General features: G+C 44.2%; 1 protein-coding gene across 1 annotated transcript in view; it reads right to left on the reverse strand.

The window, feature by feature from the left end:
- LOC121351593 (limbic system associated membrane protein) overlaps nucleotides 1-25080 on the reverse strand; it is a 298749-nt gene that overhangs the window by 140962 nt on the left and 132707 nt on the right. The window contains exon 2 of the mRNA XM_041463872.1: nucleotides 15375-15607. Within this exon, the coding sequence (XP_041319806.1) occupies nucleotides 15375-15607 (233 nt within the window). The remainder of the gene's footprint in view (nucleotides 1-15374; nucleotides 15608-25080) is intronic.

A 25080-nucleotide genomic window follows, 5' to 3' on the forward strand; every position in this document is an offset into this window, starting at 1 on the left:
AAAAAAGTTAAAAAAATGTTCACAGTATGGATACCTGTTCATACCTAAAGCAAGTAAACAATTCTGTTACTGTACTTCCCTGCTGAGGTGCTGTGTACCACCTGAGCCTTAGTCTGGAGGACTCACTATTCTCTTTATTTCCCAAGCTCAGTATTCCTAGCTGAACTATCTTCTTAAAGATACACTTCAGTCTCCACTCCAACTGAAAGGCACATCCTTCTCAAGAATCACAATTTCTTCCCATTTGAGGTTTCTGAGGCTGCCATGAAAGGAAAAGGTATTCATAACAAAAACCAAAAACATTCCGTCCCTCCCTGCATGGTGTCAAGTGTGCCCCAGATATGCCTTGCAAAAAAAATCAGGTCACTCTGCTTTTAGCCCTATAGTACTGGGTTGGAAAGCTCCTGAGAAGGCATGATTGCACACCTCCTAAGAGCTCAAGACTCCTCTTTCTATCAGTGATCTGAGCTGCCCCTTCCAGAACATGCCAATGGCTGAATGACCTAGATCAAGGAGAAAGAGAAACTACAAAAAACTGGGAGGTATAGCATCCAAGACAATTTTATATTTCATGTGTTCCCTTCATGTCAGACACTGTCCATGCATTTTGCCTGGGTGCGCTCTAGATTCTTAAGAAGTCTTCCTGCACATAAAACTTAAATGTAGTCAAGCGACTGCCCCTTGTGGGGAGCTCCAGATCAAAAATTTCAATGAGAACTGATATAAAGCTTTTATCTCTACAGACTTCTCCCCAAACTGATGAATGCTATTGCAACTTCCCTCCAAACAGAAGGTGTCTGCACTGTACTTAACCTTCTATTCAGAGATCCTTCTCTACATCAATTATTCTGCTTTGGCTTATCTGCTGGATTTACTGCATTCCCTAGGAGACCCGATGCCTCTTAAGCGGTTTTCTAGCAGATACATAAGAAATTTACCCTTACAGATTCTCTTCCTCAAATTGGGTGGCACAATATCAGTAGTCTTAGTCTGCCCTCAGTAGCTTCAAATGAGTTTGCAGCCTCTGACCAAGAATATGTGCTCATTTCTTCATTAGTGGGACAGCAGACACTTAGCAACATAAATGGTGCATTGAGCATTGGTTACTTCCTTAAAGACAGATATCACTCAGAATGGGCTGTAACCTCTGAGGAGGCCAAATGCCCTGTAGCAGCAATGAATAAGGAAGGATATCACTCAGAATGGGCTGTAAGAATCTCTGAGGAGGCCAAATGCCCTGTAGCAGCAATGAATAAGGAATAACCAAGTAGTTGGACAGAGCTGCAAAACCCAAATTCAAATTCATACAATGCTGAGGGAGGCCTATCTCTGGGATGGTGGTTTAAGCTCAACTTGAGATATGGGAATTAGGGCTTGCATAAAAGAGAAATTGCAATTTTTGTATATTACCCAACACTGTTCACTCATCCCTACAATCATCCAACATGCCCTAATTGCTTCAGTATGTTCCTGCAAAACAGAAACCAAGAGTGACTTGGTCAGACAAAGACACAGATCTAAGATGTATACAGAAGCAGTCGTCCGATAATGATGACCAGCTGTCACAGGCAGCAGAAACCTCCTGGCACTTGGCACCGGCGAATTTTCAAATACCCGCTGGTTGCTACTACCCCATTAATTGTGGGCACTTTGCCCAGTCCACATTCCTGAACAGCTTTTTTCTTCTCTTCCCTTTCTCTCTTCCTCGCAGACTTCTAACACAGTTAATAAAAAATTTATTGGGGCAATGAAATAAACACCCATTTGATTTGATCTGGGAGCCAAAGAGAGGAGTTTCTGCTGTTCAGGTGTAGACTTGAGAGTTTCTGTGATTGCTGTCAGAAACGTGCCCACAAACCCAATATGAATAGATAAATGGAGATGGAGAGGTGTTTGGGGGTGTTTTTTTGGAAGGTGGAAAGTTTGTTTGTTGCGTTTTTTTAAGGGAGTGGAAAGGGGTGGGAGACCAGACCACAGTGTGTCCTTGAACATGGGGGAAAGAGGATTACACTGTGAAATCCACAGAAAGTAATGGACTTTGAAGCACAAGACACATAGCAGCACCCAGCACTGATATGCAACAGGCACTGCAGCTCCTCTGAGCTGCATGTGCAAGCCAATAAATACCTGGAGTTTCTTTTTTAAATCCTATATAGTTTTGTCTTCAGGAAGAAGAAAGAAGATGGTAAGAAGCACTTGGTATAACACCAAGTGACATCTCAAAGGAGTTCAAGGACTAGAGAGATGGGGCAGCAGAAAATCTTGGAGAAAAATTAAGTACCCTGGAACACTTTGGGCTAGAATAGCAATACTCGTCTTGTGAAAAATTTTAGCCTGTGTCTCAGGCTGTGCTGTGCTGGTGGCAGAAAGTGCAGAAATCTTTTCAGGGCAGTCCCTTACTCTCTGGCTCAGTGGGAGAGAGCAGGCACGAGTATCCAATCAAAGAGATTGCAACCTTTCACTGGGAGAAATTGTATGAATTTATGCCAGGCTTATAGAAAGAGATTTGGAGGGGAATGGAGCTGCCCTTCACAAGGACAGGTAAATATGTCAGGGATTATAACTGAAAGCATTGTCCAGTAAAGAACAGATTATAGACTAAAACAAAATGTATTGTTACACTATTTAATGTCACACAGTGCAGGTTATGGCAAGAGGAATAGTCAAGACCTGTCAATGCAGCTGAGAACATAGACTATGGGTAATGACAGTCTCCAGAACTAGTCTTTTACATTTTTGCATCGTTTCATCTTTCCTGCATAGACATACAAGGTGGATCCATGCCACCAAATTTTAGGCATTGAAATGTTTGCTGTGTAAATCTAAATTAGTAATTTACATTCCGCTTGTAGTCCAAAGTAAAAAAAGACTCCTGGGGGCTGATCTTTCACATTATCTCAAGGCAGACAGCAGAAAGAGTAAGATGCCACCTTCTCACAACAGACTACAGATGAGGGCCAGATGACTAGTTTAGATTTGTGTTAGCAGTAGTCAGATGTCTAAGATTAAGTGTGATGAATCTCAGCTGCAGTGCGCCACTTCTGTTTGCAAGACTAAATGTCCATACGGACAAGAGATGCAACACCTTCAGAGAGTCGTACTTAAAATAGTGACAGATGTTTATCTCTGAACTTGGGGTTTAGTCCTGCCCCTGATAGGGTCCCTGTGTAATTTATTTTGCCGAACCACACAACCCCCTGGATTTGTTAAAAAGATATGAACCTTTAATGACCTTGAATGGCAAAGCCCATACTGTCAATGTGATTTGTTCTCTTTTGCTCCAGAGAGCAAGCCATGGCCTCTTGTTTTTGCTCCAGTCCTTTGGACTACTATGGATACAACCATGAGATCACTCTCGGGCTCTTTCCCAGAATGAACAAGTGCATCCCCTCTCAGAGCAGGAGCAGGCACAGCTGATACGGACAGCAGACTCCAGAGATGCAGATGATGCCAAGTTCAGCTTCCTCAACCAGTGAAAGTCCTCCAACACCAACCCCACAGACCCTGGGCTTTCAAATTCCTCCATACGTTCTTGTGCCACAGAACACACACTGGCATCATGTTATAAAAGCATCAGACTGCCAGACTGCGTCCCAGCCCTTGCTTTATTTTAGGTACTTCTAACCAGAAAATATAATAAACTAAGAAACCAAAAAAGAAGCATGTCTCAGGGCTACAGGGTTACTACGGGGAGCACAGAGGAGACCAGCCCTCCCCACTGGCCGTCAGTCCACTAGGTACATGTTCTATCCATTCCAAAAGGTAGTGTCATCAAGTGGCACAAACACAAGCCTGTCTATGCCATCTAGCTAGGAGTCCAGGCCTTTCCCTGATACTATCCACACAGGATGTACACACAAAACCAAGGTGTCTACCTGAATTATGAAGATAGTCCACAGGCTTTACACAGCTATAAATATTCTACTAGAAACCAAACATGCCATGAGTTATGTGAAATATATTCACAACAGTTAAAAACACAGTAGGAGAAGCAGTCACTACCACCCTGTTAACACTCCCTTCAAATAGGATCATGAAGGGTGATATCCCTATGAATTTTGGTCCTTAACCTCGTTTTGTAGGTCAACAGGTAGATTAATCTTTCAGGCAAAATTATGAATTGGGAGCTCTATGCAGTAATAATCCCTAAAATCATAGCTGGATTTGTATAGTCAAGGTCATAAGGCTTCTACCTTGCACAGTCTGTTCTGTAGCTATTTGGGGAGATTTATCGTACTTATTCCTAAAGATTTTTTCCTTTTTTTTTTTTTTTTTTTTTTTCATTCGAAACAGGAACATACCCAAAAAGTCACATTCCCACTAGTCTAACAAGGGGACAATCATTTTGAAGAGACTCTCCAGAATACAGCTGCTGCTGCAGCACCTGCATGAGGGCCATGTGGAATTGATGCTTAGGATCTCGCTTCTTGGCTTCTCTCCCTGTGAAAGGCTCCTTACTCTTGTACTTTGCCTGTACACTTAACACATTAATGGCATACTTGCTGTATACCAAAGACGAGAGCTGATTCTCCCAGTTAACAAAACCTGAGGAGATGTTCCAGTCACCCTCTGACTCAGAGTACAGTTTACAGTACTCTAGCCCTAACGTAGAACATCTTCTGGTGACATCTCTCTGGTGTCCTTGCTGGGAATTTTCCAAAGCACCAGACAATGGTATCAACCTCTCTTATGACCAAGCCAACCATGGCCAGATGCCCCACATCAACTGACCCCTATGCAGAGCTGAGTATCCACATGCCCAGGCCATGTGAAAACAAACTCACTGGTCCTGCAGCCTGAGTGCCTCACAAACTGAGGGCACCTAAAGGTGAGATGCCATTATGTTCAAATGACAGTCCTTTCTCCACACATTCAAAGAGAGTGTCTCCTTACCTTATTAAAGGCAAAATTTTCTCATACTGCTGATAGAAAAGACACAGAAAGGAATAAAGAAGACAATAAATAGGCTGCCAGAGGCCCAATTTACGTACCCCAAAATTAATGAATCATTCCAATTAAATTATTTGCCCTAAATTAAAACTTATCGCCAAAATCCAATTCTCGTTTCATTAATGAGGATCTCTCTAATAATCTTTTTTTTTCTCTACAGATTTTTTTAAAGGTAACCTTCCTGAAATGGGGAAAAAAGGGCAGTTGTAGTCTGCTTTTCTGTTTGAGAAGCACCAAAAGTTTTATTTTTGAAGAACCGTTCCTCATTCTTATATGTGTCCACATAATAAGGACATTCCTAGAAGATTTTATGAAAGATTGGTGACGCACAAGATCATGCAATCAAATAGTCAACGTAAGATACAAAGCAGCAAATCTGACACATGAATAGGGAGGGAAATTTAAAAGCAGCATAGCTGAAGCCTCAGTAGCTTCTGGCTTTTGGTATCAGAACTGAGAAAACTCACAACCCTCATTTGGGGATTTCCAAAAGCCCTTTCAGGAAAAGGGGGCAGACAAATGATGGCACTCCCAATGCATTTTTGAGAAACAATGGGATCTTTCAGACTTTGACACAGCACTATGACTTCTCAAGCAGGGCTTGGCTCCTGTTACCAGAGCGCTGTTCACTGATAGCTTGAGCCTGGTAGAGACCCAGAACTGCTAGCAAGAGTGGCCACGTGCTTGTGCACCCTCAGACTGCTAACAGCAACCTTTGTTCCCTTCCCAGGAACAACCTTTTTCTTTCCTACTTTCTGCTGGAGATTAACAGTTTTTAACCTAATATTTGGGTGGTTTTTTTTTTTAAAAAAGCACATTTTTAAAAGCTGTGGTTGGGTTTTAAGAAAGTGTTCTCTGTCTGAATAATCTGAAAATGGAAGCCACATGTCTAAGTATCTGTTTCCTTTTTGTCTATTTTGTTGTATGCACATTTGGCAAGTTATTTTTCCCCTCTAACTATCACATCTTGGGCTTTGTTAAATGAAACTGCTATTCTGTTATTTTCTTGATGTTTTTCTTATCCCCAAGCAGCCAACAACTGACATTTTAGCAGCAATACAGGAAATGTGATATTAACTAATTATTTTCTTAGAGTATTTCTTCACTTTCTGGTGAATAAGGAGCTGGTACTGGGGTAGCAATTTCAATGTTTCTTAAGATAAAAACAAGCGCTGGAGCTCTTAAAAAAAACATCAAAATCCAAACCCTGAAAATCTATTACCTAATATGATTTATCATTCATTGTTTTTGTGGAAAGCAGTGAAGGCTTATCCTAGAAGGCACAGCCGGCATACACATTGAAAGGACTCCGTTCAGGAGTGATGAGGGCCTGCACTGGATAGAGATAAATGTAGGAGAACACAGTTACCATGGGTCAGCCGGGGTCAAGCTGCACCATGCAGACACAAGGATGTGCTACTAGGCACAGCACAGAGACCATGCACACTTGCTTTTCCACACTCTCATTTTAGAAACACCATCTCCTTATTCCCTTCTCTGATCTGGCAATTTCCTTATTTCCATAATTAATTCATATTAAAGAATAAAATTGAAAGCTTTTAAGGTAGGAAAGAAATGTGCTTCTTTCTATAAGACTTGTTGGTTTTGAACTGCTGGCTGGTTTATTTTACAATCTGTTTCTAGCCAATTCCAATTTCTAATGAAATCTTTGCTCCAATGGAGCAAAATTCCCTTTAATTTCAGTGGAATCTAGATTTTGATCCAACTTCTCACCCACTAACAAATAGCTATGATGACTGTAGACAGTAACACAGCAGCCAAAACCAAAGAACATGAGCTGGTGGACCCCAGGAATCTGGAATTTCATCCCATGTGGAGTTTTGAGCATGGCAGATTTGCAGCATTGACTCAACTGGAACTGATGAAATTAGAAAAACAGGCAAAAGGAACACACTGTTCCACGAATGCTGGAATTGCAAGGCCTGGGTTACCACAGCTGTGTGCCCTAGGTCCTGTTGCCTCCTGCCTTCAGACCTCTTGACTGGTTTTAGTCAAGGGGGCACCTGTGGACAGTAAAGCTACAGAAAAGTTTGATCTGAGTCAGAGAAATAAGGAATATGAGTAACCTTAGCTATCACCCACATTGCAACTAAAGAGACAAACTGACCCTAAAGCTTCTAATGGAGACTAGCTATATATCTTTTCTCATTATTTTATGTTAGAAATCCAAAGCTTCAGATCAGATCTTTTGAGAACTATTAAAAAAAAAACCAAAAAACCAAAAAAAACCAGATTTTTGCTAATTTTCAAGCTACTAAGCATTTACAGACTTGCCATGTAAAATGAGTAAGATATTTAGTCCTGATTATACCAACAGTTCTTTTCTTCAAAGAAATCTCAAGAGGATGTGGCAAAAAAAAAAAAAAAAAAATTCACTCACTACCGGTAAGACACTGGCCATCATGGAGGGAACAGGCAAGGGGAATCTATGACTTAGGACATCCAAGGCCAATTGTTGTGGGCCAATTAGGTCAAATTTCAAGGCTCACAACAAGTCAAGGCAACTGTTGTGCTGTCACAGTCCTTTTTTTTAAGCAGTGGGAGCAGGAAGACACTTGGCTTTAAAATGGATTGATATGTGCATTCTCACAGCTAATGGTTATTTGTGCTCTCTCCAGGGTTAGCAGACTTGGTGGTGGAACTAAGTTCTTGCTGTGTTAGGAGCTGAGAGCAGAGTATTGTCCCCACTCCTCTCTCTTACAGTCTAAGCTAAGCCTTGGGACTGCAGACTGAGCCCATCAGACTGAGAAATAACATGGCAAAACCTTTTGAAGCACTGTGTGAATCTAGAATCAGTTGATCACACAAAATCACACAATATCAACTGATACCACTCTGAAGACTCAAGCTAAGCTGATATATATCACTAAGGACTTGGACTGTAGTATCAAGATCCTTCCTCCCAGCCACAGGAAAGTATTCCATGTATTTTGTGCTACACTTCTTTCTCCAAAATGAGTAAGCATTTTTTCAAGTATTCCGTTTTTGTCTCCTGTCTGCACCTGCAAAGCCAGCACCAAAATATTTCCAGAAAAACCTCCTGATTTATGCACTAAGAAGTGCTAAGCTCCAACCAATATAACAGAGCCAAAGCCTAAGCTGCATCATATTGTTCCAATCATGCCTGGAGATAAGAAAACAGAAGTTAAGAGGCATCAGGACACCATGGGGATGGGATAAAAATAGTGGATGGGGAGTGAAAGGAAATTCTTTGGTAACTTAGGAAACACCAGGCGCCTTTTCCTGCACTTTATGAGTTTGCCAAAACAAAGCAGCACAGAAAACCTAGAAAAACTGCCACCAATACTACTGTGTGCCTGACATTCTGGAATTACTTTTCTGGTAGAAATGTATGGTCCATGGTAATAGCAAAAGTGGTGCAGCAAGATCTCACATGCTTCAGTTGCTCAAGACTATTCCTTGCTCTCTCAGCTTATTTTCCCCACCAAACTGCTGTCACTTCCTTCCAAGTGTACTGGACTTCTCGCTTCCAGTTCCTCTAATAACCTGAATTTATCTCCTCCCTTCAATCTTCTTTTTCTCCTCCCCCACCATTCCCAGTAAAATGATCTTTCTTCCTTCCTCCCAGAAAATTCATATTCCCATGTTATCTCATTATTCTTTGCAACAGCATGCCAAATACGCTGTCATTTTCCCATTGGCGCTATGTTCCGAAAAAGACAAAGTGGTCTGTGCTTGCTCTTACCTACTACATGCTCCTTGGAATGAAAAATGCTACAGTGTTAGTGCTCAGAAAGATCCCTCCAACTTCTGGGCTCTGCGCCCGCAAAGCAGGGAAGCCAACATTTCTCAGAACAGCATCTGACTCCAACATCCTTGCTGTCTAGCTAGCAAAGGAAAAATAGCTTCAGCTCTCTTCAAACTGCTCTGCTTCCAGCGCTGGCCAAAGAGGTGGGAAGGCCAGGAATGCCACGAGAAGGTAGGCTCCCACCACAGATCTTCTGAGCTCAAGACCAACCCCATTCCAGTGTCTCAGCAACCCACCACAAGCAATGACAGCTACCAATGCTGTATTCTGGCAGGAATAAACACCAGTGAGGACTGACAGAAAGAGGTGTGGAAAGGCTAAAAGGATGCATGGCTCTAAAAGGACTGCTCAGACTGAATTCCTCTCTACAGCCAGGGAGAAGCATTTCCACTGGTCAGTCTGATAAATTTTGGAAGGCTACTTAAGGACGAACTGGACTGGGCCTGTGAAAAGTCTCCTTACTAATGACAAAGGGAGTCCAAGACAACCCACAGCAATAGTATCATCTACATTTGGTCAGAAGAATCTCATTCTCTATCAGGTGCCAAGCTGGTGACTGTCAGAAATTACCTCCACTTGAGACCTGACTTCAGGCTCCTAGAAAACATACTCTTGTGCCTTGCATCAGTTCTGCTTAGAAATCTTTCTTACAATCCCAAATTCTGAAGCATTGCCTTTCCCTGTTGCTGTCCTCAGAAATGAGGGCAAGGGCCGGGCATATCACAGAACCACAGAGTTGCTTAGGTTTGAAAAGCCCTCTAAAATCATGAAGTTAAGCCAGCCCTGCCAAGTCCACCTCTAAACCATGTGCCTAAGTGCCACATCTACACATTTTTTGAATTCCTCCAGGGATGGTGGACAACACCCTCTCACATCAGCTCTAGACCCAGCTCTAACCAAGAGACTGCTCTGCAGGCAGAGCAGTTTGTGCTGTGGAAGCTAGACTGGCCTCAGCTGCCTGGCTGGGTGAAGGATCTCTCTGTGTTGTACCAGTCACCAGCAGAAAGTCTAATTTCAGGAAAGTGGACTGAGAGGGTGCACAGCTAATCTACTCATACAGTTAATAATAAACTCTCTATGGTAAAATTCCAGCAACAACAAACACATCTTTATATCATGTTGAAACAATGACCAGTGAGTCTGAATCTTTGCAAGCGAGAAGCACCACAAAGGCAATTCATAATGGAGAAAGGCTACACTCTGTACTTCTTTTCACATGCTGATGCCTATCAGTTAGAAAGAAAACTGTAGGATTTGGCCTTAGCTGCTATGCACTTGACTTTGGGTTTGTGATTAGGGCTGGCCAGTAAACAAGCACTCCTCTTTGTGAACATTTGCTGCTGACATTTCCAAATTTGCTTTTGTTTTGCCAAAATGACAAAACTCTTAATAATTTTTTTTTCATGACATGAACATTTTATCAGGGGAGAGCCCACAGTCTTTACAATCAATAACTGGAAATCACAAGAAATGTTATTGAGTCTGCAGGAATCCCAGGCTGTGAGTGAAAATGTGAATGCGGAGTCTTCAGACCACAGCTAAATATGGTTAGGTTTTAGATGGGCTGTGATAATGCTATACCTTTTTGTCTTCAAAATTTTGACCAGAAAAAGCAACTGAGACCTGTAAAACCATCCTGATTAAATTTTAATCAAATTCAAAAACAATGGAATCTTTTTGTTTCACTGAAAAGTTACAACTACTGCCATTGACAATTATGCCTATATATAAAGGCTCTGGACAGCAACAATTTGCTTCCTCCTAGTAGAGTTACTTCTCCAGATTGACTTGGATAGGCCTAGGTCTTTATTGCAGAAATTTTTAAACTCCATGCATGCCAAGATCTTTGTGCCCTTGTGCTTGTCATCCTGATGAGACAATTAAGGACCATAGGAATTTTCCCACTGTTATCTAATGCCTGAGAAGGGCTTGAGGTTGTAGCACTAAAAGAACAAGAACCCAAGGTAATGCTGGGAAAGGGGCAGCCACCGTGTCCCTGTTACGACTCAATTCTCCTGGATCAAGTCACTCAGCATACTGGAACAAATGATTAAACATCCCATTTATAAGCACCGAGAGGATAATAATGGAGAAAAGGGGAAAAAAGCAATGTACTTTTGGCAAACACATATCACACCACCCAGGCCTCATTTCCCTTTTTTTGTACGATAGCTGGCATAACAGATAATGCAGAAGCAATATGTGTGATTATGTGATACATCTTGACTTCAGAAGACCTGACAGTCTTCAACAAGCTAAGAGAATACAGTGGATGTTAAATCTCCATCAGGATGCTTCAAAGAGCTGCAATCAACAGATCGCTCTCTACCAGGGACAGAGGGTTTAGTGGGCTGCTGCCACAGTCTGCTTTTGTGTCCTGATCTCTTCAATACTTTAATTAACACCTTCATGATGGAACAGAAACAAGGCACCTGACTTTTGTCGATGACATTACATTGGGGGCAGTTGCAAGTGCTTTGGAGCCCAGGATCGTAAGTAAACTGAAGTGGTCTCCATGGAGAGACCAACCAGATGGCATCCAACAGCAGCAAGCACAAAGCAGTATTCTCAGAAAGGGGGGAAAACAATTAATGTTCAAACACAAAAGTGAAGAATGAGCTGCAGACCAGTACGAGAGGATTAGAAAGGCAGAAAGACTAAATTAGTGAAAGCAGTGAGGCACTCATATAAAAAAGGTAAATCTCATTTCATTCTGGGGTTAGGTAAGTGAAGTGTGATATGCAAAATATGGCTGGTACTTGTATCTGCATGATTGAATCCTGAACTGGAACTCTTGCTTTGGTTTTGGACAGTACATTTAAAGAAAACATGTAGACAAATCAAACAGTAGTGAAACATATATGCCACAGGGGTTGAAAAAATATGACCTCTGGAAAGCGGTGAGCCTATTAAGCTGCACTAGAGAACTCTGAGACAGAGAAATTCAGGGGTTTCAGGCAGATAAAAGGTAGTTTTGAGGAAGAGGAGAAATAACCACTATGTGTCTTGGAAGGCCAAGAAATAATTGGCAGCAAAATCAATTTGGATCATATGTTAATAACCAAAGGAGAATGAAATAATGGACATGCACCAGGCACATCTTCAAAAAATACATGTATGGGGCAACCACTGTAGAGCTGATCTTGTCTCACTGCATGGGGAAGGACCAGACCATCCCTTGCAGGTCCTTTCAAGTGTTTACTCTTCTGATCACACACCTGCAGAAATAACTGGGGTAGCAAACAGAAAGCTTTGCAACTGGCCATTATAGCCAAATCGAAGCAGCACAAAATGCTGTGAGTGAGGTGGTGGCTCAGAGCAGTCTCTTGGTGCCTTCACCCCAGTGGAGAGAGCACCTGGTAGCCACTGATCTGGGCAAAGACAATCACGTCCAGTCTAGAGAACTGCAAGCAGTGCTGCCCACCTGGATCAGAAAGATGGGAGAGATGGCCATGGTTGTACTAATGAATACTTTGGCAGCGAATGCCTACTTCTACTAGCAGAGAAGCTTTATGTTTACTAGCTTTATTTTTCAAAAGATGGAAAGACTTATGAGGACAACTTTTTCTACTTTTAGCTGTCCATTAAATTCTGATTTTTTTTTAAGTGTCATTTCATTGTGCCCCTTTTAGACCTCTGCAATATGCCCAGTTGAGAAGGATCTTCAATCCCAGTTGAGAGGGATCTTATCCATGGGCATACACACTTTAAGAGAGGAAAGGAATAGACCAAGTAGGGTGTTTTTGCTGAGATTGGTGCTGGCTGACAAAGTAGTTCTTCCCAAGTGAATACTGAAGCATTTGGGCATATACATTAGAGCGGTGATGTCCCTTTTTCTGTGATATACTTCTGCAGCTCTGGCTAGCAGAGTTCACCAAGCAGAGCTCACCCCAGGGAAAGCTGATTTTCTCAAGGCTGGAAAGGACCTGGTCTGAGAATGCAACTCCATTAGACTGCAGTGATCTAAACACAGAAAACATTCAGGATACAGTGAAGCCTGCCTACTTCAGCTGGCATTGTGGACATGGAGTGTCCAGTCTCCAGTCTCCAGTTCTAAAGGCTCCAACAGCACTCTAGGATCTGCCTAGAGACTTATTAGTCTCTGATATAGCTATCCCATTTGTGTCTAGGGCTAATAGAAGTTATCACAGGGGCTAGACAGATGAGGGAGTTGAACTGCAAGAGACTAAGGATTTGTCTTTGGTAGTGGGATGCAGGAATATCTGTGACAACACTGAGTGAGAGGAACAGGAAACCTGGCATGGCCCCAAACCAACCCATTGTCTCCAGGGCAGGAGCAGCTGTCATTGCAGTATCTTTCACTGGCAAATCCAGGCATCAACCATGTGCACAAAGCTAGCAATGAGTGTCTGATCCTGGTTTGCTTTTGTTTGCCTGAGCTTGTTCAAAGGAGACCACTGACCATCATTCTGGAAATTCTCCTCCCAGATTACCAGGCAGACCAGTTGACTACTCTGTCATTTAATGTTTCAGGAGTTTTATTTTCTTTTATTTATTTATTTTTACATTTGGGATGCCCAAAGCTTCAAATAGCCTATGTTTTGAAATTTATGAATACAAAAACAAGAGAATAAAAAAATACATAAAATATTAAATAGTTTAGTATGACTCAATATCCAAACTCCTTTAATTTGTACTAGTAGAAGACTATTTTTCAGGCAGACAACCTGAAAATCTTGGAAAAATAGCAATCAATATAAGAAAATAATACTCTGAGACTACAGGGATTATTTTCTAATATACATTATTTTGTACTGAATTAGTTTTATTAGTTAAGATTATTTTTAAAACATGTTTAGAATGAGACTAACTCTTGCAAATTGGAAAGGATTTTGTACTTATATTTTCCTTCACTTTTTTTTTTCCAGATTAAATTTAGTTTAAAAAATTTAAAGCTATGAGTTTTACCTAATTACAGGATTATACAGTAAGCACAATATCACAATTGGTCTTTTAAGAAATCTGTGGCAGGTGTTAGAACAAAGATTACCCACAGATACCTTATTTACATGCATTTAGGGTTTAAGAGTGTCAAAACCTAAATTTTCTAATTCTCAGAAAGGTGGCAGTAGTTCAGAGCCAGATACCCACGTATTTAAGTGAAAGCTAAGCTAGAGAACTCAATTTTGCTGCTTAGGCCCATATCTAATAGGCACAAATAAAATTAATAATACATATGCACGGCTCTAGAATTCATTTGTCCCTATATTTTTCTTGACAGGTAAATGGAAATTGTGTGCTGTGAGATTTCACCAGTAATAAACCACCTACAGAGGGCTGGCTCTGCTCTGCTGTAGCGAGCAGCGAGGCAGGGTACACCTCCAGGGCTGGGGGAATGCATTTCATGCAGCAAGTACTCAGCCAGGCCGGGAGAGCTGCTCTGTGTGCGGGTGTGGGCTGCTCTTTGTGCTGCTGGGGGAGGATTCTGGGCAAGAAAACCAACAGGAGCCTTTTGGCTCACTACACCTGCGTGTAAAGCATAACCTCTGACCACACATCCAGACTTCTTCACCTTGCAGATAAACTTAGGATGCTACTTAGCCCCCAGTTTGCCAAGTAGTGCCAGCAAGAGGAAAAGTCCTTTCCTGCATGCATTTATAATCAGAGCGATTCAAAAACTTGTTGGGGGAAATGAACTCTGCAGCCTTATGGGTCAGTAGACAAATCAGGAGAAATAACAATTTCCTGCCTGAAGGACAATATAGAAGTTGAACATATCTGTAATATGTATCAAATACATTCATAAATATCTATCAACTAAGCTGCTCTGTAAATATTTTAGATAAATAGGCAGATAGACAAAATGGCATGAAGATTTAAAGCAAAACTAAACAAAACTGGGTAAACTCACTTGTTTGGTGTTCTGGTCTGGACAGGATGGAACAAGAGTAAACTCACTAATGACCTTGCCAATAATTGGTGAACTCTTTAATTTGTTTACTCTCTGCCATAAATGCAGGCAGACAAATAAGACAATACTGATTTGCCAAGTTTCCTATTCCTTATAATACACACAGGAGAAGGGTAGCTAAAAAAGGAAGGAGCAACATAAGGTACGTGGCAAGTCCCTCGGGTACCAGGTTTCACACATGCCTAGTGATGGTGCACCCTGCAAACCAATGATCCAGCATGAAAAAAACTCACAGGAAAATTAATTCCTTAGCCTGGCAATGAGTTGACTATGGAAGGCCAAAAAACACAGCACAGTAGCTTGTTGACAAGAAAAAAGAAAGGAAACCTGAGGAATAAGGAGGCAAAGAAACCAGAGGGCTCTCTGGGAAGAGATAAGGCACAATGTTCTGAAAAGTGTCATTATAAACAAATGCTTTCCCATCAGTGCCAAACAACCAGAGCCAGGAGCCAGGTTTGCATTATATTAGAATATGGCTTGGCATCACTGGTGTCCCCTGCTCTGTCACCACTTTTAAAAGGACAAACTGACAGCAGAGTAAAACCATGCTACGCCACAGTGGAAGGAAAGAGTCCAGCTGGCTCCTGTGTAAACATAAAGGACACACAGGCTACTGGCTCTCAAGTTTCTCTTCGAAAAATACAGCTCCCTCCACTCACTCTGTCTTTTGCTCTTTGCTCTCCTATCAGGCATGTTGCTTACCTTGCACGATCAGGTAAACCTGGGAAGTCTTGGGATGATGCTGTGTCTGCACTGAACACGTATAGGACCCCTCATCGTAGACATCCACTTTCTGGATCCGCAGGCTGTATTCCAGGGGGTTTCTCTTCTCCAGCTCTACTCGAGGGTCCAGGGACCACTTGTCCTCTCCAGCAAAAATGATGCCGGAACGATTTAACCAAGCCACCTTGGAGCTTCTGTCTTCTACATAACACCTGCAGAGGATGAGACAGGTAAGGGAGATTAACAACCTTCTCCATCATCTCACTTTTATTCCTTTTCTTTACTGCTTTGCTGAGAAACTTCACACCACACTCCTGCCTTGCCAGTGAACCACAGAATCTTCTCACCATTATTGTCTCATGGAATTCAACTCTATTGAAGAGTTTCAGGAATCTTTAGTTCATAAACCAGACATATCACTTGTTCTCTCTTCCTTTTGCCTGTGGCCTACATATGCACCAAAATTAATTTGGAAGGCCACAAGAGATCTTGATCACCAAATCCCTTCCAACCCTGCCAGTGAGAAAGATTGGAAGTAGCTCTTCCCACGCTTCTCCTTCAACTTCAAAAAGTTGAGTATACAGTAGTTAAACTCCCAGACCCCTTCCAGCCTGGAGGGCAAAGTTTCAAGGCTCCAGCTTTGTCAGCTCAGGGCACAGCTCCTCCATCACACACACACTTGCTGATGCACATCTGCTTGTTTGTTCAGGCAAGTGCAGATTTCAGGCTGAAAAGGAGAGGTTGTGGGAGTGTCACTGTCATCCCTGTGATATACACAGCATGTCCTGTGAACATCTCAGGTGGACAGGAGAGGAGGAATGACAGCTAGGGGTGGGAAGCAAAGGAACAGCAGCAGGACCAGAAACTGCCAGGGCCCTAAGTGCCAACCTTCCCAAGTCAGAGGACAAACTAGTCCCATTGCAACTGTAACTTGACAAGTATTTTGTTTCTTGGTGGAGAGCAGAGTAGGTGCTGTGAAGACAAATGCATTTTTGGCAAAGGCACCTGCTCGGTACCACTTCCCACCACCAGAAGGAGACTTGCACAGAAAAGAGGAGGAGCTGCCACTGAGGAGACACGTTCTGCTCACTCTCAGCTATATCTCATTCAAGAGGCCCAGGGCTGAAGAAGACAGGCAGACATAACTCCTCTTTCATCCTGGCAGTTGCACCACCAGGGCTGGGCTGAGGCTGAGAGCAGGTTTGCCCTGCTGCCACTCACATCACATTAGCTCTCTAGATAAACAGGGAAGCTCAGTATCCAGAGCTGTTGCTCCTTCACCTCTCAGAGCTTTGCCCAGTGTCCCAGCATCCAGATGACCCAGCACCTCTTGCCACTATTATTACAGAATCACTGAATAGGTAAAATTGGAAGGGACCACAGTGAGGTTGTATGATCAAACCTCCCTGCTTCAGCAGGGTCTTCCTAGATCACATTGCATAGGATTGTGTCCTATTCACTATTCATGCATATGTTGTATTTGAAGGAAAAAAGAAAGAGGATAAAGATTATTGCTTCAAGATAAGACAAATATTTGACAGTAGGCTTTCATAAAGCCTTTTAGCATGGGTCAGACATTTTCCGAGTTCCTCTATTTGAATGCATTTCATTCAAGGCTGCTGCAGCTGCCTTCCCTTGTGATGTGACCCCACCATTATGGCCGGCACCTTACACCCACTCTCTTTTGGCAAGCCCATGGATGCTGTCCAAGTTGTTCTGGGGTTACTTGTGGGCAGGAGGAAAGCCAAGCTGTGTGGGCATCCATGGGAGCCATGCCATGCTGCTGGCCAAGCTGTGAGCAGCTCTGATCTGGCAAACATTTGCTTTAGAGAGCAGCCCAACAGATCCTGTCTTTTACTGACAATGTCCAGCCAAGGGAGTGAGAATTTGTCCCTCAGGCCAGAGCCCACTCTCCTGGCCAGGCAGGCACTTGTCCCCAAGGTGAACTCTCAGGTGTGATCTGAGTTGTTTTCAAAAAGCTACTCTTTGTTGAAAAGAAGGATGCAGGGGAATCTGTGAGCAGTCACTTGCAGGTAGAAACCAGCACCACTACAATGAGGCATTGCTCCTGTTCCATTGGCCATCCCAGGCAGTAATCACCAGTGATGGAAGGTAAAAGCGAGGACCCAGGGAGTGCAGTGTGCTCCAGGGCTGGGAGCAGTGGCCCTGTAGGAAAACTCAGACTGTCTCCAGAGCTGGCTGCCTTAGGGTCAAGAAGCCTCTTGCAAATGCAAGTTTTAACAGCACCAAGAACCAGGGGCTAGGTATTTTGGTAGCGAAAAGCTAAGCAGATTAACAGTGGAAGCTGAAGTCAGTGGGAGCTGAAGTTTCTCAGTCACTTCTGAAAATCCCCCTGAACAGCTATCAGTGCTGCTGGACTCCACCAGATCCATGGCACTGCACCATTCCCACCAGGCTGCTTTCCCATCCTCACTACAAGGGCTACAGCAAGCACTCAGCAGCTCTGCCCTGCCCCTGATCATTATAATTCTCTGCGATAGCAAATATGCCCCTGTATGGTGTCTTGTCAGTAACAGTTCAGTGGTGTGGTCTGAACAAAGCCTTGTGCTTTTGCTCCTGTAGGTAGGCTTCAACCAGGGACCCTCCCTCCTCTCTCTGGAAAAGAAAATGTGTCATAACCTTTCTAACATGCATCCAGGTCAGCCCTAGGACAGTGGTCAATAGCTACAGTCACACAACCTTGCAACTGCCCCTGAAATAAGTTAGCAGGTGCTACCAAAATAAAGAAAAAAAAAGGACAAAGAAAAGAGGAAAATGGGAGGAGTAAGTGAAATGGATTTGAGCCCTCTATTCACCATACCTGTTCCTCTCAAGCTGTCAGGGAAAATCAATGTACAAATGTGGAAATTCCAAGTCCTAGCATGCTCTGAACGTGCATTCATGTGGATGATGCATCTCAGTATGTCTGTCTGCACATGCACACACACACACCCACCCTCTTAGTCTGCCAGAGATGCCACCCAGCTGAATGGATCACGCTTTAATAAGGATTTATGGTGATGATTTTCACAGTGTAATAAGTGCTAATTCAATACTAATAGAATATTAAATGGCATGTTAACTGACATTTTAACTGCAAAGCAATAGGAACATGGCATCAGCCAGATATCAATGGACTCTTATCGTTCACTAATAATCAATAATCAAGTTCACAGAGACAGTCAAACGCTTTTCATTAGACTTATTGGAAGCATTACCATCAGCCTCAGTGAAAGCTAATAAACAGTTTGTGATCCATGCATTATTCTTTTCCTTATGGTTGCAGGTTTGATTTCTTGACATCTCTGATGTGGCTAACAAGAGGACCAGTGAATGGGGATGGGCATGCCTTGCATGATCACTGTAACAACCTGGGAACTGTTAATCTTGCACCATTTCAAACCACAGACATGGAAGGACAAAAGATCTTGCTGCCATGCCCTACTAGTCCTCCTTGCCTCTTTGTAAACAAACACAGCCAAGTTTGGCACCTGAAGGTTTTTAGCAACAGTTGTATGTGGAGAAAGAAATCCAGGTCATCCTCGTACTCCTCCCCCAGTCTTTTTCCCCACATGCAAATGCAGACAATGGGGCTGAGCTGCACTACATGAGGGATGGGATGGAGTGATGCTTTATTGCAGGAGAATGATTTTGAACCTTCAGCAGGAGCCACTGCCTTGGATGAGATAGAGGGCCACCCACCATCATTCCTGGTCCCTGGATTTCATGATGGGCTGGGACATCTGGCAGCACGCAGGCAGGGGGAAGGCAGGAGCAAGTCCTGCTGCTTGTCCTCCCTCCTCCATCTCCTGCCAGTCTAACAGGCAGCACTGGGCCACAGCAGCACTCCTGCAAACCTGCGCTTGTAAGCCCTGAGGAACACTCCATCTGGAGAGAGACACATTCCCTCCCCCCCCCACCCTTCTTCAAAGTATTTGGGCTTGTTCCTATTGATGGGTGAGAGAGCGAGTGAAGGAAAGGAGAGTGAGGCTTAGGCATCCACATCTCCTACCCCGGCAACGCAAGGCTGGAGATTTCAGCGCCCCTTCTGCCTCAGTCAGGCCCCGGTGTTTTGATTCCCAGCGCCCGTGACTCCTGCTCCTTCTGCGGTGGATGGAGGCAGCGCCACTCAGCGCATTGATTTCCCAGCGTGTTGCTGTAACACTCATCGCAGTTTATGTTGTGCCTGTCACTCCAGCAGCTCTCGGCCCTAAGCTTTCCGCCCTCTCTCTCCGCCGGCGAACAGACGGGCCCGGCTGCGGAGAGGCGGCGTTGCCTGGCGAGCCCCGGCGCGGCTCCCCGGCTGTGTGCGGCACTGCCGCGCTGGGCCCGCACGGCCTGCGGAGCGGGGCGCGGCCGGGCCGGGGTCTCAGCAATGGGCTGCCCCTCTGCCCCAGAGAACGCAGCACAGCAGCTGCGGCCTAGGCTGCAGAGATGGACTGGGGGTGTTTCATCCCTTTGGAAAGGGATGGATGATATTTAGAGCCTAGAGTGAGGAAAAGGCAAGAAGGAAGCCCTTCAAGGCCTGGTGAAGCTGCTGTTTAAATGATTGCTTTAACATGGAGATTTTACAGCATTATCAATGATGTATTGGGTTGCACTGAAGCTGGGATATTTATTTGGGGTTTTAAAATTGTTGTTGTAATTCTAAATTTTTTTTTTTTTTACAGCAGACCCAAACCCACAATTCTCTGTCAAAACCCCACCAGTGAGAAGAAGCAAGCTGCTAGGATTAATGAAATATTAATGAAATATTGCTTTGCCAGCAAGCCACAGCTCTTACCTCATTTTGGGGAAAAATAAATAAATAGTGAGTTTATGGACTGCATTTTCTGCCCTCTTTCTCCAAAGCCTGTTGTGGAGACAGCTCTGTGCCACAATTTCCACACTCCTTTTAATCATCTTTTCTCTGTTAACCCTTTGATCATCTCTTCTGTAAGACAATCTCTGTGCATCAGGCCAAAACTCAGCAGCCTGCTGCACACACAATTAAGCACCCAAACCCCACCCCACTGTGCTCACTGAGGGACGTGCTGCCCTTTTGCCAGAGGATGCCACAACCCACCCTGCATCAGATCTCCTGCCTTCGCCTCAGCTCTGTGATGAGCCCGCTCTAATCTTCTCACTTCACACACACGCTTACAAGATCCAGCTAATAACTTCCCCCGCTGCCCTCCACCCCCAGCAGCAAAATGGCAAGAGGGAGAAGAGAGAGGGATCAAACACGGCTCGTTCGGCACAAAACAACGTCAGCTCCTGGCTGCCAGCTCCAAACATGCAAGACAAATTCTCTGTTTTGTTGCAAAGTATGATCCTGGAAGGCTAATACAGTGGTTAAACACAGCCTTGCTCCCAGCCTGGGGAGGAAAGTTCAAAAGCAAATCATGCTCGTGCTGTTTGATCTTGTCTCCTCAAGCTCTTCAGTCCTTCCCTGCCTGGCAAGCAAGGGCTTGGACACAGCTATGGTCAGCCAGGGCAGCAGAAAGAGTCCGGCCTCTCCGCTGTGTCCCGGCGGGGGTGTGGGCAGCAAGGGCTGAGGACAGACCACAGCCCTGACCTGCCAGGCAGGGTTTTCAGGGAAGAGTCCAGCCAGGCTCCACAATGGCACTGCAGCGCTGGATCCTAGCAACATCTCAAGAGCAACGCAGCGCTGCCCCTGCAGTCCCCACCAGAGGAGTACAGTGGCAGAGCACAGAGGAGCACAGAGTCTGGAGGAGCAATAGGGGAGCTGTTGGCCCTGGATGGTTCCCACTGCTCTGGATCAGGCTCCCCTCAGCAGGAGATGCTACAGAAGACACCCACAGCTGAATGTATCTCCACCTCTGCGAAAGCAAGGCCCCTTAAGTGGATGGCACTGTCATGGGAGATCATATCAACTGAGCATCTGAAACCTCCTTTCAGCCAAGCACCAAAAGCCTCATTTTGCTGAATTTGAATGCACATGGGCATCAGTTGTTGCTCAGAATTCTCCTCCCTACTGCCACTGCTCCTCTCTTTCCCCAGCCTAGTACAGCTGCTGCTCCTCTCCTGTGCCATGATACACAGCAGGGTCACTGTTTGAGAGTGAAAGCTGTGCCACAGCAGGATGGATTTCCAAAATGTGGCATAAATAGCTCCTGAGTAACCACTGCCAGCATGATAACACAGGCTCTCAGAGGGATTTAGAAAACTACTGCTTAAACCCAGTCCTGTGCTAGAAAACTGGCAGGAGGGGGAAATTGCTGCATCTGTTCAGCCCATGCTTTCTCTCAGCTGTATTATGCTGTGACCTTGGTTGTCACACCTGTCTGCAGCTCCCTGGGTATTTCAGCACTCTGGTGACAATTTTTGGCCATCCAGCTATTGGGAGGGCGCATGGCTGATAGGATGCCTGCACTTCTGTTCATCCTCTTTAGTAAATTGCCACTTTAGGAGTGTGAGGCTAGGATGGGCTTACCAGGTCATGAAGCCCCAACCTTTGCCAGCACAGCCAGCTGTACTTTATCATCTTTTTCAGAGATGTACCTCATTCCTACTTTAGCCTAGTGTGTTTGATGGGGGAATATCCTCCCCCTGCTTTGCAGGTCAGACTGCTCAAAGTCTTTCTGTTCTGCTGATTAAAACCTTTTTTTTTTTTTTTTTCCTAACTCTTAAGTCTAGATTTATTCATACCTGGCTTATATCCATTTCCTCTCATGCCAAAACTATCTTTTAGCTTAAAGAGCTCTTCTCTCTTCTGGGTGTTTATCTTTCACTGTGTTCAGAGAGAGCAATCATATTCCCTCTCAGCCTTCATTTTGCTGGATTCAACAAGCCAAACTCTCCTGGTTTCTTCTTGTATGATAGACCCTCCATTGCCCTAAACATCCCAGTAGCCCCTCTCAGCACCTGCTCCAGCCTGAATTCCTCTTTCGTGACCAGCATTTGTACCCAGTTTTCTAGAAGAGGAGTCCCCAGTGCCTTGTACAGAAACATTTCTGTCTCACTGTCTCTCCCATCAACTTTTTCTAATGAAATAAAAAAGAATTGCAACCAGAAAATATGAGCATCAGTGCAGAACTGCTCATGTGCTGTAAAAATCCTTGTCTCTCAGTCCATGTGGTATGTATGGAACATGAAACTCAAGGGAATTTACAAAAAATACACTGGCCTAAAAAGACAGCTAGCTGCCCTGGCTCGCACTAACAGACACACAGCTGGTCTCACATGGGTTTTCTTTCTGTTAAAATGACTGTTTAAGAGTAGAGGTTCCTGTTTGTGTAGGGAAAAAAACACAAACTCACAACAGGAATCAAGCCCAAAATACAGTGATTTTTATGCCAGAACTCTCAAAGGGTGGATGTAACTATATCAGAGTAAGAGAACTTATACTGGCATGATTTATTGCTCTTCCCATCTGTTGGGGATCGGTATACCTGCATAAACAACTTCAGTCCACATCCACTCCAGCAGAGGAACCTTTTTAAAAATATCAATATGAGCTGCTATGAGCTGCTTTGAGCTTAACTCCATCCCAGCCATATCCCAGCACAGGTTAAGATTTCAAAATACAGAAAAACCTCAGAGTGAGACCTACCACCACAGTACCATCTTTTCTTATAACCCACCATGCCCAGAAAATACCCTCCATTTCTTTACAGCACACTCAGGAAATCCGTGGACAGGTCTTTTTCCATTCCAAGGCATGTTTCTAGAATGACTGACTCCAGTCCCAGGCCTCCTGCCAGAGGAAACTTGCTCCCCACATGTGCAAAGGGGGACAAACTGCTCTGGCTGACGCTTGCAGAAATGCCAAATGCTCTGACAGCTTGCATCAGGGTCTTGCACTAAAGTCAGTCAAGAGGTTCAGGCTTGCTGAGGAAACAGACCCTGAGCTCCCTCTTTCCCTTTTGGGTTAGCTGAGGATTTGCCACTGTTCCTTTTTGGTCCAGCCAGAAACTTGGCTCTGCTCTTGATCCAGAATCATTATCATCCAGAATCATATCTCATCAATCCAGAATCATAGCTCATCAGCTATCAATCACTTGGCCTTAGTGAAATATCCACTAGGACTATATGCCTTGCTCTGCTGTCTATAGCTTCCTGTAAATCCCAGGGCTCCTGCACTATCAAAGAGGGGAGCTGGGGAATAGCAGAGCTGATGCAGAATGGCAATGGGGAATATTGCCCAATGATTTGCCTTTTTGTTGCTCTGCACTTACACTAAGGATCCTGTGCTTTTGTGATCACTAAGACACAGACTGGTATTTTAAAAGTATCTGGGGTCACTTAGAAACAGAAGTTCATCAAAAGACAAGGATAATTAGTCCCTTATGTGAACTGGGTATTGGCTGTTATGCCAAATTTGTAAATAAACTGGAAACTAAACTTCTGGCAGGTCTCTGCACCATTATGACTTTTTTCTGTTTTGGGGGTACACCAAAAATGATAATAGGAGCACTAAGAAGGCACCCATACAGACTATAAGCCCCTTTAATTTCCTTCACAAACTTCAGCTGCGGAAATGACCTATTTCTTCTACCTGAACCCCCAGTGCCTTTAGGTAACTTCTGTGTGGTCACCATAAAGTAAGTCCAGAAGAGCTATTCCAGTTTTTTCCCTTGAATTTCTTCTAGTAAAAAATGATAATAAAGAAAACACCACAAAAAAGGGGAAAATGAGTTTCAGAGATGTGATCTCCTTCTCTGACAGGAGGGGAGGGAGGGTTTCACTGGGAAGTCCACGTGACTCTGTATCTGGTAATTATCCAGCCACAGAGGGAAACTGAAACGTTCTGTGCTGTCGCAGAGAATGACAGCACCTGGAGCTCCAGCGCCCAGATAAAAAGCAGAGAGACAATCAGGCAGATGGAGAAAGGCAATGCTACATCATGGGCTGGCAAGCAAAGGGAAGAGAAAAAATGGGGAGAGGAAAAAGCTGGCAAGAAACATTAAGGCAGCCAGCACAGCTACTGGAGAATGAGACTGTGCCAGAGATTAGCAATGCACGGGCACAAAGAAAGAAATAGTGTAAGGGCAGGTCAGGAGAGAGTGGGTGCACAAAAGGGACAGTGCAACACAAGAGGGAATAGGAGAGTGATGCTGGAGTGAGCTTCAAAGTATTTTGTGTGGTCCAGGGTCGCTTCCTCCCACCCCAGTCACAGGCTAAAAATGCAGGAGGTATCTCCACAAGCTGTCACAAAAAAAGGGGGAGATTTGAAAGTCAGCATCTCACAGCTGAAGAGAGATGTGTCACTGCAAATAACACCTTCCAGCTTGTGGATTTCAGTGGTTTGCTCAGGGACGGGGACTAAAAAGCTTAAGATCCAAATAATTAAACCTGGAGCTTTAGAGTATCACCTCATGCATTTTGTATGGCAGACAGGCAAGAGGGAGGTTCCCTCCCCAACTCTCCCTTTCACAGTTGCACACACCAAGACACATGTAAGCCTGCAAAACAGCCCACATGATTGCTGCCATGGTGCCATGGCCTAGTTCCAAAAGCAAGGCACCTTAGGTGCCCTCCCACACAGCAACGTGACAGCGCCAGCTCTCGGGGCTCTCAGAAAAAAGGGCTGTGCCCACAGGAATGGCAGCAGCCTTCAGTGGGTCAGGAAGAGCTGGCTGCCAGGTGGCAAGAAACCGGACACCACCTCTAGGAATGTTTCTGACGTGAGAAGATACAGCCAAACAGGCAATCAGGTCAGGGCCAGCAGCTTGTCAGGGGC

Source organism: Pyrgilauda ruficollis, unplaced genomic scaffold (assembly GCF_017590135.1).
Source record: "Pyrgilauda ruficollis isolate IOZ18807 unplaced genomic scaffold, ASM1759013v1 scaffold17, whole genome shotgun sequence".
In the NCBI taxonomy this organism is placed as follows: Eukaryota; Metazoa; Chordata; class Aves; order Passeriformes; family Passeridae; genus Pyrgilauda; species Pyrgilauda ruficollis.